Raw genomic sequence first — 22090 nt, forward strand, 5'->3', positions numbered from 1 at the left:
ATTTGGTTATGATTAACTCTAATTTATCAATCTGTTACATCCTTTTCTGGGGCTTGTGCAAGGCAATTATTCTTTAAAGTAGAAACGAATAAAGATGGATTTGGAAGTAATTTAAATACAATGTTTATATCTATTTTTCCTGTTCGACAATTTATCATATTTCTATATTAAAATGTACCTCTGTATTAAAATATGGACAATGTCACATCATTTATTTTGAATATTTATTATTGTCATCTTTCAGATTATGTTTGTTCGGAAAACTGATTTTCTTTTATGAGGGTTTTAAATGTCAGCTCATTGTTAAATTGGTTTGGCATCTGAAGGTTGATACTACTGAATCAGAAGACCAGTAGTGTATAACAATGGATTCTCTTCAGAGAGAGGGGAAGTGGGGGGGATGTATAGTAAGTAGCATGCATAGGATCAAAGATAGTTTCTTATTTAGGAGTAGACACTGATAAATAATTTGGCCAATTTATTAAATTGCTTTGAGTTTACTGAGAGATTTTAGTACTCTTTCAACTGTTAGTTGTAAGATCTGTGTATATATAATCTTATACGTATTTTCTTAGTCTGAATGTGTTTCAGCAGTGTAACATACATCATATTAGAAGAGATAGGATCGCTACCTTTCCCTAATTCTCTTCAGCTCTTAGTGACAGTTCTGCTTGTGTTCATATTTCATCCTTCGGTTCAAAAAAGATAAGTGGCATATATTTAAAAGTTTATAAAAACAAGATTAAAAGTTTCAATAATTTACATAACCCTGTTTCCTATTGCATGTTTTTAAAGAACGTATGCTGCAATACAATGCTGGAATGCAACTTAAATACTGCAATACAGTACAGCATGTGACTTAAATATTTAGGCAGCTTTTTTAATACAGAATAATAAATTTGTGGAAAACAGAGACTGACAGAACTCTTATTCATGACCACAACTAAATTAATTTAATAGTAACCTATTTCATATTTTAACAAAGTTTTTAATTCAATTAAGAGTATAGTTTGAAAATCTCTGCAAATCAGACTGAGTTGACAGTGATTGCTTTGTTACTTCCTGTTGAATTTTTTTAAAGCTAGAAGGTAAGTTGTGTGTTTTTTTTTCTGTAAAAACCTTACATGCTTCATTTTAGTTTGATGTTTCAGAAAGTCTTACCACATATGAAGAGCCAGGTTACCTGATCTGTGATATATGTCTTGCAGTCTCAGTGTGATGTTTTTGCTTTCTAGTATCATCACAGAGATTGCAATGTATAGTACTGTATAATTTTAATTTGTATATTGGTATAACAGCCTGATAATTTTGATTTTTAAAAGCTCGTGCACTACTTTCTGCTTTGGCTGTGAAATACAAACCTGAACATCAATTCTAACCTTTCAAAACCAGAAACAAATGTTTCTGATTACCAGTTTTACAAAATATATTTGCAGTATTCATCTAGCAGTAAATCGTAAGTCCAGCAGGTCACTAACACATTACGTTAGGTGAAGCATCAAAACTCCTCTGAAGCTTACCAATGAAGATAAGTAAACCAATGAATCCCTATAATAAATAAATAGACAGATAAATAAGAATCTGAAATAAGCAAACACATATAAATAAAAATAAATAATATTATGTATAAATGACTCCTGAGAGTTTATCCATCCATAAGTATATTTGGCCTCTTCAACTCTATGACAGCTTTCATTAAAAGACTTCCAATTGGTGTTGATTTGAGGGGATAGGGAAGTTTGGGTGATCATCAAATATAGCCAAACCAAAAATGAAGTCTTACCAATGTGTTTCAGATTTCACTGAAGATTTTTCAGGGGAAAACTGCATTTGTGTGTCATATTACTGCTTCTTTCTAATGGGGAAAGACTTTACTGTGTTATCTTCAGTATTGTCCTCTTCTGAAGTCCACCGAAAGCCACCTGTCCTTCTCCATTGACACTTAGTGGGGTTTGATCAGGACTGTATTTTAGTTGGGGTGTTGATCCTCAGATCACAATGCTTGATTATTTATTTGTTTATTTTAATCCTCCCCAGATACAGCTCTTGACTACAAGGGAGCTCAATAAATATATACTGAGCTCTTCTAAATTTCTTTCTGGATGTTTGGCATTCATTCAATCCGGGAGCTCTTTGAAAAAGAGTCTTCCAAACTAGGGGACAATAAACCATGGTTGTTGCTTGTCAAATGCTGTGATGTTTACTTTGATTATACTCCTATGTGTTGTTACCACCATTGCATGGCCATCACAGAAGTGGTGGTGTGAGGTACCATCTGTGATCTGCAGATACTAAATCACTGAGCAAGCACACAGACCAGATACTTCTCATGTAAAATTCATTCCTTTCTCTTTCTTTCTGCAATTGGGGAGGATTTATCCTTACCCTCCTCTATGTTAGTGTGAACAGGAACTGACACTAGAATAAATGTGGCTTTTGGGATGATGGCTGTTAGTGCTTGTTCTGACAATGTAAAGAACTTTTCTTTGTTCTTCCAAGAAAACAATGTGAAACTCCTATGCAGCAGTTTAAGTAGATAATGAATAGGGTTTATCTCTAATGCGTAACGCTGCCAGGGAAGGTGCATCGTTCAGACGGGGAGATTATATAGCAAGCAGGAGCCTCCACAGGAATTTGCTTCACTTTCCTCCAGTACTGACTCCTCTAAGCAGGTGAAAAAAATTCTTTCTCCACTCTCCATTGCATATGCATAAACAGCTCCACAGTCATTGGGACAGCCACCCAATTCACACGTTCAAGATGTAGTCCATAAAACATTCCAAAAAAACCCCTCTTCGCACTTTCCCATCTTCCCTGTTGCTCTGCTCTATCTGCCAGCCGTGCAGCTCATTTGACATTTACAAGATTTCTTGTCAGTTTCATTTGGTGCTGCCATTCCATCCAGCAGAGCAGTGAAAGTGAAATTGACTTAATTTAGTCTGTTTCTCTTTCCTGCTCTAGTCCCTATGTTAACTAACCAGCAAAGTGAAACTGACAAGACTTCTTGTCATTTTCACACATGGAGCTGGTCAAGGAGAAGGCAGCTGATAGGGAGCAATGCGGTAAATTGGAAGATGAAAACCGGGATTGCGGAGGGGAGAGGAAGAGAGGTGTGAGCATACAGCAAGAACAGAGAAAACGGGTAAACATGCTGCTGTTTCCCAGACGTCCTGGGTGTTTTTCTCTAATACGGATGAATTCTTGGCCTGTCCTCTGAAAGGGTGCAGCATGGTCTAGAATAGCAGTAATTAACTGTCGAGACACTAATTTACAAGGGATGCCAAGCTGAAAACCTTACCCCATAAATACAGATTATCGGTTACCAGGATGGAAAAAACTTGCTGCCCTGAGTTCCTGTAGCTTTTGTCTCTGCAGATTTTCTACTGCTAGAAAGAGGGAAGGAAAGAAAAGGAGGCCAACATCCACTATAGGTTGATGTCAGTGGTTGGAAAAAAAGGGTCTATCTGTTCATTGAGGATAAATTTATGTGTAATAAAATGTAGCTTAGCATCTTGTATTTTGTGAGGTTTCGTAGAACTGAAAGTTGTACCACACAGGTGCTCTAGCTCAATCAAAACAGTAAATAATGAATAAACAATTGCTTTGTAACAAACCACTGTAGTTAACAAATACATTTTTTTAATCCACTTGTTAACTCCTGCAAGCTCTTGTCACACAGTGTAAATTGTACTGGTTTATTATATTATGTATTAATCAATATTTTTACAGATGCTTTATGCATATATAACCTTAGCAGTTGCAATATAAATTAATACTTATCATATATATTTGCATATGCACTGGTAACATTTACACATACATTTTGAATGAGGCTGTGTAATTAATTTCAAGTTATATTGCGTTCCTTCTACACAGCTCCAAACAAACAATCTTTTTTCATTATCTGAGACCTGTGGGGGTTTTTGTTCTCTGTTTTGTGTTTTGTTTTGTTTTTTTTTTTTTCTTCTGAGATGTACTTTTTTTTTGCTTCACCCATTTAGGAATTAAATAGTTTTAATTACTTGGACCTGTATAAGCTTGCGGACCTCTTCAACCTCACTTTGTTGGAGAATGCAGTGGTTGACTTCTTAGTAAAACATCTCTCTGAGCTATTGAAGAGTCATCCAGAAGAAGTTCTGGCACTACCATACTGTCTTCTTCGAGAGGTTTTTAAAAGTGATAGACTCACTTCACTCAGTGAAGAACAGATCTGGCAGGTAAGGAGATTGGTGAACAAGCAGAATGTGTGATACTCTGTAAACCATAGCAGTAATCTGTTGTTTTGAAACCCTGGAGCAATCTCAAGGGCGAATAAGCACTTGAGCAAAAACTGTGAATAACAACTGAGGAAAACTTTTAAATGAAATGCAAAAAGTGTTGTGTTGTGTTATGTTAATGCAATTAGTTTGTTTGAATGAAAAATTTGTCTTACTGCTTGTGTTACTCAGATATGGCCAGAGATTTTCTTCCAGATCCAACTTTGTTGGTGGGAAGAAATGGCCGATTCATGCAACTCAATTATCATTGCCTCAAGTGAGGCTAGTGCCACAAGTCTAGCCACAAGCCACAAGCAAATTAGAGAATCATCACACAGGCTGCTCTGCTCAGAGATGAGTGGAGGCTTCAGTGGAAGGTTTGTGGCAAGAAGCTGGAGGTGGTGATCATTTCCTTTAAAGAAGCTGGATCTAGGAGGGCCAGGTTGCTAGCCATAGAATATTAACAAGATAAAAGCATTACGTTGTGACCTTTAGTAGTGTGTATGTGTGTGAAACCTGATATGGAAAAGCCCTGTAGCCTTTAAAGAGAAATACAAAAACTAAACCAGAATCTATCCTTGGAAATATTCCCATCATATGTCTGTAAAAATTTCAGTTCACAATATAGTGGGAGGAAATCTCAATCATGTTGGTTACCCAAACACTTCTTTCAGTTGCCTTTTTGTGTTATGTTTTATAGAGGAAAATATTTCAGGGTATTTCAAGGTAGAATGTAACTTGCTTGAAAGAAACCTGTGCTTTCTTTTTAGGAAGTGGGTTATATTGGTCCAACAGAGAAGACTGAGAGTCAGAAGACTGATATATATTTCAGTCCCTGATATTTATCTACTTATCTATTAGATTATTCTAAGCAAATAATTTCCTTTATATGCCATTGTTTTCTCAAAGTATAAAATGTGTGTTCATCTGTGGGGCATTTCGTGTTCTGTGGATGGATAGTGTCATGTGGGAACAAAGTATTTGTAAAAATTATCTAGTTAGGCTCTTCAAACCACAATGACAGTATGCAGGTGTAACTTAACCTGTCAGTCAAATAACTGTCATATTTGTTTCCAAAACTTTGAGGCTTTAGATTGTGGAGTATTTTACAAAGATGATATTTTCTGCAAAAACTAATATAAAGTTAGACTCTTTCCTGTTCTAGTCTCTGGCAGATGTCTCTACAACACAACCTGTAGCACACTACCCATGGTGGTGGGTTTGGTTTGATTTTTTAGGCACGATACTCTGGAGTCCTAGCCCATATTCCCTTTTTCAGAAGACATTTTGATGTCCAAGTTCATATATAGAGCATAGCTGATCGCCCAATTGGCTTTTATCATCATCTTTCTGCAGGGTCAGTGAATCTCCTAGCTATGTGCTTGGGTATATTTTTGCTAGAAAAGTTGTTACGGAAAGCCCTACAAGTATAACTTAATGCCAGCTCACTAATGAGCAAGTGTATCCAGAGTCATATGCCCTCTGCAACCTGCTGAAACAAAGTTTGGGAAGTGGGAGTTTTTAAATCTTGTGTCATTGTCCTGTCCTGCAGGAAGAACTCAGAAATAATTTTCTTAATTGCATGCACTCCAGTCACGAGGCAAATATGACAAAGCTTCTGTTTCTGTTGCAGGGTCATACTGGGGAGAGATACTTATAGGTAATATGCTGCTTTCTGAGTGACAACAAACTCCACACTGCCCATTTAAGTGTTATCATAATTGCCTCTCTAAAGGTTACTAATCCCGTTCCGAAGAATTTTTTTAAACTAGTTTTCTGCTGCAGGCAAAACGTGCATGTGTCTTTTTAATTCAGTCTGTACAACCAGGAATAAATATATATTTATAAATATTCCAGGTCCCCAGAATAAATTAAAAGACACACATAAATATTTACCAATTTAGACATTCAGAAGGCAATAAGAAACTGTTTTTTTGCTTTATCTTAGTAAATAAGTAATTCCCTCACACTCAACCCAATAGAAGAAAATCAAATCAGACCAGCTATATTGCCTCAAGTGTAGTTAAGTTCATCATTTTTGCTAAGGTTATAGTAGTAATGCAATATACCATGGAAGAATCTAATATTCAGCCCAGGGTGAAGATTGGGTATGCCAGAGGATTAGTGTCAGGGTGCTTTATAGAAGTGAAACTTGATGGACAGGCTGGAGACAGATCTACAGAATCTCATTAAATTGCTGAATTGTTCATTACTGAGCACTCTCACTGTAATAAAGTGCTCATTGACTTTGACAAATCCCCATCCCATGTCTTAAGGAAGAACAGCAAAGCAAGAGGTGTTGGGGAAGCTGGAGGAAATTGGCACAAAGTGGGGCAGATAATAGAAAAGCTGATGGGGGGGATGCTACCATTTGATTTGTCTGTCTTACCTGTGACTAGTGTGGCCTCCTGCTCACACACATGCGTGCGTGTTATGGCAATATCAATTCAGCGTGTCCTCGAGGCACCTTTACTAGCAGGGTTCCCATGAAGCTCTAAGCACAAATTAAAGCTTCCCTCAGAGAATCTTTGGAAAGGGTGCCACTGTCTGCAGAGCACAGTTATTTTCACTAGTTTAAATTCCCAGTGTCCACTGGGCGATTCGATCCTAATGCACATAAAGATTAAGGCAGTTATTTTAATGAATCAAAATGTGTACACAGAGTGATGCTTGAATGTGATTTAAAATGAAGTGACTGCAGCTCATATCTGGCACGTTTTGGATTTTTGTTAGACTACTCACAGTTGCCCAGTTTTAGTGAGTATGGTGAGATGTAACCTTGAAAAAAACAAGTTTGAGAAGGTTAAACAGTAATATGAATGTTAGTGTATTAGGATTTGGATTAATGTAGAGTACTACAGTAATTCCAGTTGATTCCTTCAGAAAGAAAACTGTGACTTCCAAACCAGAGTAAAGTGGAAAAACTAAGTAGTTCATTCATTTTTCTACCTCTTAAAATCTTATGAAACTCTTTGTCTTGAGGTAGGTGTTTTTGGCTTAGTGGAGACAATAGACAAGGAATATAATGTTCTACTTCTTAAATAAACAACAAAAAGAAGGCCCACCAGAAAACACTCATAGGCTGTGAAACAGGGGCGATTTACTAGCCCCCATGATTAAGTTTTTTTTAGCTAGGCTAAGCCAGTAGAAATGACTATTAGTTGTCATAGGACTTGGTTTCATACTGAGTTTTTACATTTTACTAGCATGTGAGATTATAAAATACTATTTTGTATATATGAAATTTCTGATTTTTATCTGCATTAAAACATGAGTAAACTTAAAGCAGTGACGTGGAAGAAAGAATTAAATTTAAAAATTAAGAAAACCAAGGAAGAATCCTGAAAAAGTTGAAGGAAAAAACCAATTTCTTTGGTGTTTTTCCTCTGCATCATGAGCTGTGCAGCATGCTTTTTTTCCACAGGAAATGGTCATGATGAGGACATAAATGTCTAGTTTATCATGAAGTGAAAAGTGAATCTTTTCTTAATTGGCCATTACTAGAAAGGCTCATTGGCTCTACTTTAAGAAAGCAGATGAACTCTTTCCCTTGATAATTGAAAAGGTAACCAACCCTGTATGACAGAATGTGTTCTTGGAGAAATCTAACAGTAGAGGGCTTCTTGTTGGAACCTTAGCAAGTAGAATGCAAGCCAAAGATTTAAGTAAAAAAACGGATGTTGGCCTTGGTTTTAATATAGTTATGCCTTATCATGTTCATTATTAAAAACTTCAGAGTCATGAGGCTTATATGTTTCTGTTTCAAGGATAATACTAATAGTTACAGATAGAAATATCTACTGGATCATTCTGTCTCCCAGCAGTACACTGGTCAAATGATACTGTATTAAGTACTGCACTTCATCCAAGGTGAACTCCTGAGTCCATTTGGCAAAAAATCTTAACATGAGATCAGTATAGTTAGTTACTTCATTCTCTGCTACTGGTTAAGTCGCTTGTTAAAGGATATATATTTTTTAAATGACTAACATAAAATCAGGTCAATTTTAGTATTTGTCAATACATCTTCTGAAGTTATGGTTAGGAGTGTGGTTTTTTTGTTTGTTTGTTTGTTTGTTTTTTTGGTTTTTTTTTACTTTACCATGCACCTTAGTTTCTTGGTAATCAACTGATGATCAAGCAATCTAGAAAAAAAAAATTGTAGATAAAACTGCATGAGTATTTTATTCGGCTAGAAAGCGTGCAGTTATGTTGTGTCTTTTCCAAGACTAGGCTCCCAAGACATTCCAGCCCTGTTAACTTCCATGTGTGTAACTTGTGAACTTGTGTTTATAGATGTTCTACATGTGAAAATGTAGCACTAGTTATTCCTTTTGTTACTGTCGATGTGATGTGCAAAATCAGTCTTTGGTCTCTGTAGTAGAAAAGTTTATTTGCTTGACTCAATAAAAAATTAAAAGTCAGGAATACTGCAGTGTTACAGGTCAATATGAGTTGTTACACATCTATTTTATAAAAATAATAAATGTATAAGCCTAATTTTCTTGTTACAGTCCTGTTTACCCTCTTCAAAGGGAGAGTAAAGAGCCCTCTTTTCAACTGTCTTTTTCTTATACTTGAGCTCCATTTTGATTCTCCTGGTGGAATTTTTGGAGGGCCAGAAGTATTCTCCAGCAGAAACCCCCCAGAGTTCAGCACTGTAGGAAATTTTGCAGAGTATTCATTATAGCAGGCTGTTATGATGGATCAGTTCTCTGCTGAAGACAGGGCCATAGACACCTTCCATACATCTCCAGTGATGCCCACATTTTCCTATGCAGAACAGCAGTTTCTAAAGTGGGTTGTCATGTTCTAGTATGAGCTTGCCATTCCATCAGTGCAGTACTTTATTTTTTTTTCTTCTGTCAATCTTTTGATTCTACAGAACAATTTTTAATATGGAGAGAGCAAAATTCATGTTTCTCAGGAGTGTGTATATAGATATATATGTTTTGATGAAATGTGGACTAAGTGCCTTGCTAAATGTGAACTTATGTTTTACTGAAAAACAAGTAATGACATGAAATAGTAAACAAAGGAAAGCATCTTGGTAATCAACGTTGTGTTTAAACAGTATATTAGCCTTTCACTGTTCAAGAAATAAGCTTAAGTGCTCTCTTGGGCAATAAGTGAAATCATGTCTGGTGGTCTAATGCTTGTCCCTAGTGAGTATTTACCCTAAGTAGAAAGCCACCGCACTAAAATGTGTCTGTCAGCCTCTCATCAAGAGAGGCATAGGAGAGAAAAAACGAGTTTCATGCATATCAAGGCCAAGGTAAATTGGTGAGGCTATATGGGAAAATTAACATATTTCCCATGCGGGATTTGCTGTGTGTTCACCCATTTTTCAGTACCTTTTTCATGAGTAGTCTACATAAAGTGCCAAAGAGCCATCCTTGAATCTCAGTGTCCACTGTGCTGGACCTATGGTGAATGCACTGTGTATCATGACTAGCTGCAAGCAAGATTACTGTTACCCTCAAATAAAAATAGTGTGAAAACGTAACCTATGGTAGGATGTAGGTTTCCTTGTCCTAAAACTAATACTCATAATCACACGTATTTAATCTGAATTGCCTGTGTGCAATAATAATATTCTTTACAGGCTCTCCAGACTATTTGCATGGGATTCATTTTTATAAACATAGGCACGTGCAGCATTTTCAGTAGGTTATCCATTATATATAGGCCAAGCCGTCAGTTGTGGCACAGGATCTGCAGGAAGATGAGGGTCCAGTGGAACTGCGGGCTAGACAGGGCTCATGCAGGCTACTGTGGATTGAGGCAGTGGATGTGGGCAGCTGAATCTCACACTCTGCTGATGTGCTCAGGTCACGCACATTTTTCCTGATATACTTTCTGCATCATTTATAATAGTAATGGCATTTTGGCTTACAGTGAAAATGAATGCTGCCCCTGTTGGCCACTGTCCCTGCACTTTATGAAACACCTTCCCCCTTTGTCTGCCTAAGCTTGAACCTAATGGGCTCTTAATCTTGTCCTTTACGGTAAAGTTTTGTGAACTCTATATATGCTTTTGTTCTAAACTTTTAAAAGTTTCTGCCTGTTATTTCTTGAATGTTAGCTCATCTTGTTATGGTTATTTATCAAGTATAGCAGTATAGAAAGGGTTTTTCTATATTAAAACTAGGTTTATGTTAGTAGCAACTGTGTGTTCTTCTAATTATCTTTTTGATACATGTCAGTTCCAATCAGAAAACTTGATTATGTTGCTACTATTGCTGTGAGCAATAGATATTTACTGTAGAGCATTACTTTTGCCTCAGTGTCCTACAATAGTATTACCTCACCTTATTTATCCTAGATTAACTTCAGAACTCACAGAGCATCACACCAATATTGAGGAAGGCTGCTGTGCCCATAGCTCTGGAATTTAGGTCACTTCTGCAGCTAAGAAATGGATATGGGTTTTGATTTAGAAAGCCAAAAAAGGACACCAAGGTGTGCACACAGCATGACCACTTCTGTGATACTGCATTCTGCATTTGAATTAGTCTGTTACAGTGGGGCTTGTGTTGACTGTTATGCTGATTGTGGCACTAATCTATGGGAGATTAATTGAAGTATAATTGCATCAATACACAGGTATATGGTTACATAAAATAAAATTTCTCGGGCTGTTGTGAAAGCCAGGTGTGGTTGGAAATATACATTAGTTTTATTTTTAAGGTAAAGAAAAGAACAACATAAATAAAACTCTAAGACCCACAGATACCATGAATGATTAAATGAGACAGTCTGTCGTTACTGTCTTAGTTAATGTCTTCCATTCAGGGATACCAATGTTAATAATCTCAGCTCTTTCAAAGTCCTGGTAAAGCTGTTTAACACTGTTTCTCATGGATTTAAGTTTGTGGAGGATAGTAGAAAATGAGCAGCTCTTTTGAGAATTCCCAGCTTCATATTTCACCAAGTTTTCCTTTGGGACCTGGTAGAAGCATTACTTCTGTTCGTATCTATGGAGCCAAAGAAGATGGAGAAAGAAAATTGAATTCTAGGTTGTCTAAAATCATACAAATTGTCATCAATATGTTAAGATAGATAGAATCCAGTTTTGGGGTTAAGTACCTAAACTAAATGTGTGAAGTTAGATGAAGTAAATTTGGACTCATATATCTAGACCTGCTATTTAAGTGGGTGAGTTCTGCATTAATTGCTGAGATCTGACTAGCTGTTGTCCCTTTCTATCAGTCCCTGCCCCAGGACCAGGACACTTAGTGGTTCCAGGAGGATGAGGAGGCAAGGAGATAGAAAAGTAGTAGCACTTCAGCACGTCCTTGCTTATTCCAACAGGGAGACCCTTGGCAGCTTCCGAATGTGCGAGTGAGCTGCAGAGCCGGGAGTTTTGTTGCCTTACGGCAAAGGGGTCCTTATACTCCTTTGATCACCTTGGATTCCCTTCTGCCAGGGAGAAATGGGAGAAATTACAAAAAATACATTTGTCAAAAAGATCTTAAGAAGCCTCGCTGTGAAGTGACTTCCAAGCTAGAGGTCTATGTGGGATAGTAATGACAGATGGAAAGATCACAGTCTCTGAAGTGAGAATCTGTGCTGAAAAGCTTTCAAACTGCTCCTTTAGGGTGGAGCCAGTTCATGTGAAATCATATAGGTCTGAATTTTATGAGGTTCACCTTTTAGCAGTTGCAGTTGTTTCAGTTTGTTTCATTTGTGATATAGTTTAAATAATAAATTTATGTTAGTTTTAATCTTGTAGTAGGGAAGCTCTGACATAGCCATTTCATGAGATATGTTTGGGATTTTAAATGCATTTACAAATGTGGCTCTAAGTGTTTAAGTCACTCTTTTAAAGGACGTATATTGTTAGGACAATAGTGGATTTTGAAAAATCAACTCATCACTTAAAAATGAGTCCTGCATTAATCTGAAGGCCATCGAGTGGGGATTAAATCAAAGTCTATAAAATTGACATCATTAGGAAGATGTGATTTGATTAAAGGGAAACTGTTCTTTTCTCAAAAAAAGCTGAGTGAGCTTCAGGTAGTGTACTTGCTTGTTCTCTTTGTATTTAAAAAAAGCAATGGGGAAAAACTACCCCTTTGTGAAAAATCGGTCAAAAGAAATACCAACTCCTAAAATAGTTACGTAACTTTGTTGTTGTGCCATGCTCGGAAGCACATTCTTCATGGGATTTGAGAAAGCAGAAGTAAATTGTCTGCTGACAAGAAAAGGCCTAAATGTTCCCACAGTTTGTATTACTGGGTCTATCCATGTTAAAATGAGGTTCCAGCAGCACTTCAGAGTTGAAGAATCAGGTTTACTAGTGCATAACATGGACTTCAGTGGCTAATGTTTGTTAACTGTGGGAGTAAAGTGGCTGGGAGAGAGCAGGGGACACTCAGGCAGCTTTTGTCTGACACCCAGGAGGGTAAGCTGACACTGTCCTTGTCAGAGGTTCATTAAAATAGTAAAGCAGAACAAAACAGAAATAAACTTGTGAAGGTGCTGGTAATGTCACTCATTTAAAACAAAACAAAACAAAACCCCAAAAACCAAAAAAACCCAAACACCTGGTGATTTCACTTGGAAAAAACTGACCTTAGTGATTTTGTAGTAACATGGCATGTTGAGAGCATACATATATAAAAACCAACTAAGGAGTGTAAGTATTCTGATGTATGTTTTTGTGTGTGACCTAAGATATTAATGACATACAATTCCTGTATAGCTGTTGTCAAGATTATTATAGAAAATTATACATTTTTATATGATTTGTTGGATTTGCCTATTAAATCCGTAGAAAATTATACCCTAACAATAAGTTAGAAATGAATAGGATTTTTTCTACATTCAAGAACCATTTAGACTAATTTTCAGAGCTGAATTGCATTTTTATAGAATTTTGTCGATTTTGTGCCTATTTCATTGTATAACAATTTTTACTGATGAAAGCTTGTAGATTCCTGTCTCCATAGAGAACCACTATGCTTCTAAAATGTATTTCTGGGGGGAAAATAACAAGAGGGGAATAGCAATAAAAACAATATATATCAGATGGTGAAAGACTGTAATTTCCACTTATAATTATGTACTGACAACTTATTTTAATGCTAAATGTGGCTGTGTAAAGTTTCAGTGCATTTAATGTCACCCTCATTTTACGTTTCCTCTAAAAGTGAGTAATTCCTAGATTTTGAAATGATGGCTGCAGATTCGGGGGAATGGAGGAAAGTCCTCTTCTTCCACCTCCCATGCGCTCTGTCCTCACCCTGTTTGAGAAAAGAGAAATGCTCTGGTAAACTTTGATCTCCTTAAACTGTAATCAAATCACAGTTAAGAGCCCTAGTTAGACAGCTGTGTTTCTGAAGAGATAAGCTTCTGTTCACTGCAAATTCAGAAGAATTTATCAGAGATAAAGCACGCAGCAATGTTGGGTTTACCATCACAATAAATGATGGAAGGTCCAAACTTGAGCATTTTTTGCTGTGTTAGAAAGTGGATGGCAGGAAGTTGTTACCTCAGAGCTTCTTGCTATTGATCCAGTTATTAGTAAGAGGCAGATCTATTAGGGTCCACAAGTTTTAGGAATCTGTGAAGCTACATTTTGGGAATCTTTATGATGGAGGGGCTTGCTTGTCTTTCCTAACTGTCTATGGTTGTTTCAAACATGTCAAACATGGACATGTTTGAAACGAAAAAGCAAGGTTCTGTCTCCGGATGCTGTATTTTGGGTTTGGTTTTATTGCTTTGATCTGGTTAGATTGTCACACTTGATGCTCCTTCTGATGATCTGGTTAAAACAAAATTCACTTTGATTGCAGGAGTAAGTCAGTCCTTCCAGTGTGATCAATTCCAGCTCATTTATTTTACTTGTGTGCACTTCCAGGTGTGATAGTCATTGCAGTGCACGGGGGAAATAGCATGGTTGTCGGTAGGGGAGTAGCTGTAAAGGCTGTTTTCATAGGGATTACACAGTAGCTCATACAGCTTTTTAAACACACAATTGTACATACAGAATGTCATGGCTAGGGGTTGCATTGGGCCTTGCTTATTCCTTCCTTCATAGCAGAAGAATGAGTTAGGTGCAAGAAGCACATTTTTAAGTCTGCCTTTGTAGAGAAGCTCCAAATGACCGTAAACGAAACTACTCCGTGGTTTGAGGATTTAATCGCACAGGAAAGCACTTCTCTTGAAGCACACTACAGGATAATTTTGCCTTTGCTGCTCCAAGAACGTTAAGAAAAAATGCAATGTTTTATTGACTGCATGGAGATGTACTTTTCAGATGCAAAAATCTCAAATGCTTATGTCAGATGATATTTAGAAATCCGTTTTGTCCTCAGTTTCAGATACCTACATCTTATCAGACTTCATTCTGTGGCATGGAGCACAAAAATCTCCACAGAATTTTGGTAGTGGAGTAGAGGCTCAGTGTGGGCAGTTTGAGGGGACAGAAGATTTTGATTGGGTGTCAGCTCTAGTATTGCTGTCTTCTGTCTTATCACTTAATTTTTCTCTCTCTTAGTTCCCATGTTGGGAAAATGGTTGAAATGTACACTTCTCTGAGAAGCTGGAGTTTTACTGCTTATAAATTGCTTTGAGATACTTGGAAGGAAAGTGCTATATAATTTTGAAGTTCAGATTCCCCAGAAGGTGTAAAATGGCAAACTTCCATGAGCTGTGATAATTTACAACAGCTGAGAGTTTACCTTCTGTCCCTACCTTCACTTTGAGCTTGAGTAGATAAAAAGTTTAGGTTTTCCATTATAGTAACTCTTTGCTTTAATATAATATGATTCATTACCATATATAATGTTATCTATTAAGGTAGTTCAGCTAGCCTTTTGTAAAGCTGATTTTTGATTATAGTTATTTTATTACAAATCTAAAAAGCTGAAATATTTTTATTGAGGTTAGTCAGTGTCTTCTAGATACGCTTCTGTCAAGTCTCATTTCCAGTAAATATAAGAAGTGGTAAAATAAATACATTGGATAAAGTGTATAAAAGAAGTGAATGCAATTTTGAAAATTCTATGTGTGCATTCTATTCCTAACTGTTATTATAAAACTGACATTTTTTTCTGTGTGTTTGATAGGAAACACACATAAAAAATGAAACTAACACTGTTTCTCTTACAACCTTTTTGATAAAATAATGTCCCTTTTGGGAAGTTCAGTATCATCATGTTGCACCTTGGAGGAAGGAAGCTAGCAGTAAAGCACAGGACTGAGAATGCAAGGGACTGTATTTGATTGGTGGAGAGCTTGTCTTTGGGATGAAGAATTCCTCTTTTCCTCACAAAGGTGTGAGGAAACATTTATTAAAAAATTCTGAGACAGAAATACAGCTGCTAAATTTGCTACTAATGGAGCTGTTTAATTATGACTAAGAAATCTGCCAGACACATAGATTATGTACCCCCCTTGTACTTGTTGAAGACTGTGCAGGACAATATTTTTGTCTAGCAGCCCTATGAGGAAATCAGACAACTGCTGATTGATGCTTTACAGCTTAAATGCTTTAAGAAGATAGATCTTATCAGCACTTGAGAAAAATTAAGAAGTAGTTTTAATACATTGTGATTCACTTTAATGCTATTAATTTTGATAAATGTTTGCTATTAATACAGCTGCATTATGTACCTCTACTTTAATCACAGTATGTTATCATGAAATGTATCATTCGTGCTGCTAGACAGACTTTGGCCAACAAATCTGCTTGGTGCATGTTATTCGGTGCTGAAAGATCAAAATCAAATTTCTGCCTCTTGGGAAGTGGCTTACAGACTGCAGGGCAGGTGTTCTGGAAGTGGTAGGTTGTCGTCTTGACATCACATAGATCCCAAACTAGCAAAATTCCAACCAAGAGATATAGTACTTCTTATTTAGCAGACCAAGAGCTAAAATAGTACTCTGGACAAATCCACAGCAACTTTTGCAGAGACTGATAAGAGGTCAGGGGGACATACACTAACAAGTGCTTTCACTCTCCAGATCTAATGAACCTTGTGGTTCTCTAATCTTCCTTTTGGGCCATGTATTTACTGAAGTCATAACTCATTTATATTCAGCCTCCCTCTCAGTTGCCTGAGCCGACTATTTGATTCCTCAGTTCTCCAGACCTTGTCTGTCTGTGAAGCTGTGGGTCTGTGACTGGATGGCAGTGATTACAGTAGGGTCTGGAAGGATGCATGTTTTGTCTTTCCTTCCAGCTGTGCTCTCAGATGCCAGTTTTAGAATGCACTTCAGGGGACGCCTTGTACACAAAGCCAGTGTCACTGATGAAGCAGGGGTCTAGTACTAGTGTGGGGATGGCTGGGTAGGAGTTGGGGACAAATACAATGATACTATCTTTGAATATGTGGTGGGAAAATGTGAATGTGAGTCTTTGCTATGTGTGTAGAGAGAAGCATGTTTTCTTCTTAGCCTTCTGCCTGCTCCATTCAACAAAGCACATGGTGGAAGCTTCCCAAACAATTACTTTCCTTCTTCACTGGTGCGTTATGAATGTTGGGGTCATTTCCAAAGGTTCACTGATCCATATGTATATTGTAAACTTTCAGTTTATACTTGGAAAAGGTTGGGTGTGTTAATATTTGACACAGGAGGAAAGGTGAAACTCAGCTATCAAGTGAGTGGAAGCACTGGGGAAAGTACTTGCCAAATCACTGGCAGACTGGCCATCATTTGTCATGCTTCTTTTATCTAGGACTTGTTGCTAATAGATCTTCCTTAATTGGGTTGGGTTGGAGCCTTCATGCTATTTAAGAATAGTAAAACTTTCCTCATTGTACAAAGAAAAAGCACCAGAGAGCCTGGTCCAACAGTGGATAAATTAACCAGAAACAAGTGAAAATGGCATCTGTGTCATCAACAATGTGCAAGTCTGCTCACAGCTTCTTCAGCTGAGGGCATCTGTGTTTTTTCCACTTAGATGAATGTTCTGCTTAGAGTTCCAAACTTCTAAGGAATTAAAACTTCCACTCTATAGTGTGAGGAAAAGGTCCAGGAAACAACATTTCTTAAGACTTTGGTGTTTGGATCAATCTTCTTTATTGCATCCCCCTTCAGGCAAATATTAATCTTTGCATGTAAACTGCTTTTTTAGTTTGGTATGCTGACCTGAACATTTGTATGCATTTTGTGATGCTTGACAGACTTAGAGAACATCTGATGATGACCAAGATCACAGAAAAAAAGATTTGCCACTCATCACTTAAAATACTTGCTTTCTTCTACAAAGAGGTTTTTTTGATTTACCACACCTGTCTTACAGCACTGTATGGAAAGCCATGTGGCTGGAGCTAGGTGAGGCTGGGAGGGGAAGTGAACTGTAGCAGAGGAGGTGCAGGAAACTTGAATCTTCCATTCTTTCCAAATTTTGCCTAAGCAGCCCCCAATTTTTATTCCCCACCCCCACCCCCCCAATTCATTTGTGAAGCACTCTGATTCTGTGCCAATGAGTATGGTAAGAAACACCTAGTGGGATCGATTAATTTCCCATCCTTTAGAATGTGGAATGAAAAACCCAACCCACTAGAAAACTAAATATTGATGCTGTCAGTGGCATGATAATTGGTCTCTGCTTTCATCTCCAAACAATTCATTGCTTGGATTCCATTATTCATTCTAAGAGGAAGAGGGTTATTAATGCAGTGTTCTTTAATTTTTTTTTCTTGTCTGTGTGTGAGAGAGAACAGGAGAGCAATAATGCAATAAATATATTGGCTAAGAGAAAACATTTGCAAGAGATCCTTGCCCATTTTTTTAATCTTCTCTTATCATGAAGAAAGTGAGCTGTGATAAATTGTTCTGCTAATCAAACAGCACTGAAAGGTTAGGTCATTGGATGTCTTTAGTCATTTTGTGCTTTTCAAGAGTGAATTTGTTAAAATTATGCTGAATACCCACTTAAAGCCTGGGCTGAAAACCCTACCTGTGTTTTATAACTCTGCACTGTCAGAACTCATAATAAGTCAAACATTCTTTCAGAGGTACTCATAAGGGACAAAAACCCCTGTAAATTTAAGAGTAATTTCAGATTGTAAATGAAAAAGAGAGGCACGACTGTTCATTTGCACCAATCATGCCTTCCTTTCATCTGCTCTGATTAGGCCTGGTGCGGTTTCATCAAACTACTCCATCACTGAGCTGTCACTCCAGTCGTCTGTTGATTGAAAACAATCAGGGCTCTGATGGCACAATTATTCTGACCCTTTAACTAGAGGCTGCTGTGATAATGAAAGGTTGATTATGATAGTTTGTGCCTCTTTCAGTTTGCCAAGAAGGTTAATTTGGGCATCAGACGGATGTTTAATGGGCGCTTGCTGGCTACACTGAGGTAAATGAGAACGTGCAGTCTTCGATATTGCACGGATATAGTTTGGCTGTCAATCATTGTCATTTTGAGTTTGTGCCTCACACTCTGGAAATCACATTTTATTTTTTCCTTGGGATTTAATTTATTCTGTGCCCTGAGGAAGTTCTTTCACTCTGTGACCTTCACAGTAGCTTTCTCTGTCTTTTTTCCCTTCCCTCAAATGGAGCCCAAAGGCATAATACATCTAGAGGAACATTTTTCTTTCATTTTGCACATTAAAAAAAAAAAAAAAGGGGGAAATTTTAAAATCGCTGTTTATCAACTCGCCCCGAACAGAGCAAATGTTTTAATTCTGATTGTAAAATCAGAATGTGCAAATGAAAGCATGCCTGCTTGTTAACGCAGCGCCACACAGGGGACTGCTTGCATAGACACACATTTGTAAAACTGACAAACAGGTAATTTTAAAATGTTTGTGTGTAAAGGGGGGGGTGGCACAGCTTTATTTTCACAGACTACACGCATATGCCTCAGATTGGTGCCTTGTAAATATGGCTTCAGTCACTGTACTACAACTTTTCGAGTTGGAAAGTCTCTCTTCAGGGTTCAGGGGCAAAAGGCATTTCATTGCTGATTCAGAGATTATTAATATTTACTGTGTTCAGATTGAGAGAATCCTATGCATAATTTTGTAGTTGTTTGGCTCAAGGTGCAAAAGAAATGCAAATATCTCATAATTTTGATTGTTCTACATGCAGCTCATTACAGTCTTATTTTTATGCACATTTTTAATTCAAAATATAAAGAAGAAAAAGATTTCTATCTTTAAGGCTCTTCTACATCTAGTCTTGAGCCACTCATTTACTATGCTGCCCACAACTGTGAGGTAATACCTGATTGATAGAATTGCAAAAAGAGTCTGGAGGCTGTTGCTGCATGGTTACTTACTAACTTCTAAAAATATTCACATGTAACTCATGGCTTTGAAAAAATTGTGTGTGTTTTGTTTTCCCAGCAGCAATTCTTCACCCATATGTTTTTATTCTTAAATGGTGATACAGACCAATTTAGTTCACCTTACTTAAATAAAATGCTTAAATGAATTTCCTAAACCCTCTGGGCTTTGTTCTTTGTAGTCTCTGGAGAGAGAGAGGAGGACTGAGACCCTTCAGGGATCCATATTCAAGGCCCTTTGGAAATCCCCGTTCATTTAAAAAAAGGTGGAAGTTCCTCCTTAGCCTTCAGTGGACTTTGTTTCAGAGCCTTACTATATGTCCTGGTTTATCCATAGATTCTGCTCCTGGACTTGAGATTTGAAGAGCCAGGATGGTGCTGACAATAGCCAACTGAGACAGACAGTAGTTTTGAGGCAAGAGGTTCCAGTCTGGAACACCTGAGGCTTGCCGAGTTAGATAAAATGTCAAATTGTCTCCAAGTTCAGGGCCAAAATAAATATTTCCAGTGTTCTCAAACACTGAACTCATAAAGTCCAAGTTTTGCTTTTTGAAGTTCCCTCAGTGCCTTAAAGTGATTGCTGCCATATCTGTGTTGCTTTCGTGACTCTTTTTGGCTTATCAATTAATAGAAGCAGATCTATAGCACTGTCCAATATGCTAATGATACAAACTCCTAATTTGATTTTTTTCCTGGCAGAAAATTTTTGCTTATGTTAAGCAACAGAAGGATTGCTCAGGTTAGATTTCTGTTGAAGAGCGAGATTTGTGGCTCTTTCTCTTTCCCTGGTATATATCATCATCAGTATGTCATGCAGAAATCAAATAATTTGTATTGACTATATTTGCAGGAAAATACTTCTCTCTACTTTTGTTTCCATATTTAAAATTGCCCTTTCTCCTAAAATGAGAATGTTCACTATGTTGTTATATTTAAGATTTCAATTTGTTATAATGAGACAGTGTGAATTCATTGTTATGAAACCTTATAAAATTTAATGTTCCCTTTCATTTGTTGTTGCTAAAAAAGGCCTCCAAAGCCCTATTTTTTTTTTCTTCTACTGTCACATTTTGGCTTCATCTCAGTTATTAGAGACCTTAGATGGTATAAACTAGCATAATTCCTTTACAGTTCATGGGGCTACAACATGAATACATCAACTAAAAGCAGACCAAGATGACTTTAATGGAGTTTGTATGGCCTCTGCCTCTCACAGAGCCCAGGCTAGCAGCTTTTTCTCTCTCAGAGCACTGTGAACATAAACTTTCCCTGACACTGACTTTGTGACTTAAAGTAGTTTCCAAGTGAACCTGGCTCTAATGAGTATGTCAAGTTTTTTGCACTCATAAAGGAGGTTGGCTTTTCTGGTTGGAAAACTTGCTGTGATGTCAAGTGAAGGTCTGGCACGTTTCCCAGCAGAGTGACGTGAGGATTGCAGGGGGATGCTGAAGGGACAAGGCACGGGCATGCCGGCCTTTCTTGCTTCCTGGGATAGCTGGCAGCCCAAAAGACCAGGTAACTATTTATTGCAGGGTTATCTTCAACAGGAGTGAAACTCTTAATTCAGCTTTAACAGCAGGGAGGGAAGGACCGCACTCTGAGGCTGTGTGAATTGGTCTGTCAAAGCACCATGCTGGAAGCAGAAGCAGCTGTTGGAAATGCAATGAAATCACAATCCAACATGCAGGTGTGCTTAGATGTATGCTCCAACTGTGCCACAATATATTTTTCCATCTGTTTTCTGCTGTTTTGAGAATGTACTCGATTGTTAAATCAAGTAATATAACCTTGGAGACGAGAAATCCTTTGGGTTAAGGCTTTAGAATAAGAGAATTAATCTGGTTTGAAAATCCTGTCCTTCTGAGGGCCTACTTTTGTCATTTACTTAGTTTAGAAGATGAATATGGCAAAATATATTATTTATTAAAGTTGATATAGGCACTAGGCTGTAGCTTCCTTTTCTCACACACTCCTACATTAAAATTAATAGAAAAGAAGCTTCTAACAGTTTAAATAGAATTTGCCTATATGGCACTAGGCGTAGGAGTCTTTCCTTATTTTTGTAAATTATTTAGCGGTGATACAAATATTTTAAACCTCAAAATTGTGGATGGTCTCTTTTTTTTTTTTTCTTGCTTGTTTGCGTTTTAAACACAGTTGTAATTTCAAGTGCTATTGCTATCTCCTTAGAGAAGCCTTAATGTCTTTCCTTGCAGTGTCATGAAGTGTATAATGGCTTTGAGTTTATTTTGCTAATACTGATTGTAGTTGCTAATCGCTACTGCCAGAAAGACTAAAAAAGAGGTGCTATAATTAGTATATAGATGAGGTGAATTTGGGAGTTTCTATGTAGGCACCAGGTTTCTAAATCAGGGTTAAACAAAAAATGAGTAAAGGTGGTAGAACTTGTATTGATAGTTATACAGATTTTGTAACTGATATGTTACATGGAAGTTTGTGCTTCTGCCATATGTTCATGAGAGTTATATTTGCCTTCTTTCCACTGAAGGATATTTAGAACTGTATTACAGTCCATCAGTGACTATTTCTACTACAAGCAAAAAAACTTGTTTGGGAATTT

The 22090-nt window shown here is 37.3% G+C and overlaps 1 protein-coding gene across 4 annotated transcripts in view; it reads left to right on the forward strand.

The window, feature by feature from the left end:
* Positions 1–22090, forward strand: part of KLHL32 (kelch like family member 32) — a 125642-nt gene that overhangs the window by 81973 nt on the left and 21579 nt on the right. For 3 of the 4 annotated variants that reach the window (XR_003397966.1, XM_026844360.1, XM_026844359.1), the window contains one exon: positions 4002–4217. The exons of the other annotated variant lie outside the window; for it this stretch is intronic. Coding sequence is in view for 2 of the 3 variants with exons in the window: in XM_026844360.1 (XP_026700161.1) it covers positions 4002–4217 (216 nt within the window). In the remaining variant the exon portion in view is untranslated. The remainder of the gene's footprint in view (positions 1–4001; positions 4218–22090) is intronic. 4 annotated transcript variants of the gene reach the window in all.

This window comes from Athene cunicularia, assembly GCF_003259725.1.
Source record: "Athene cunicularia isolate RWA chromosome 3 unlocalized genomic scaffold, athCun1 chr3_part1, whole genome shotgun sequence".
NCBI classification, from domain to species: Eukaryota; Metazoa; Chordata; class Aves; order Strigiformes; family Strigidae; genus Athene; species Athene cunicularia.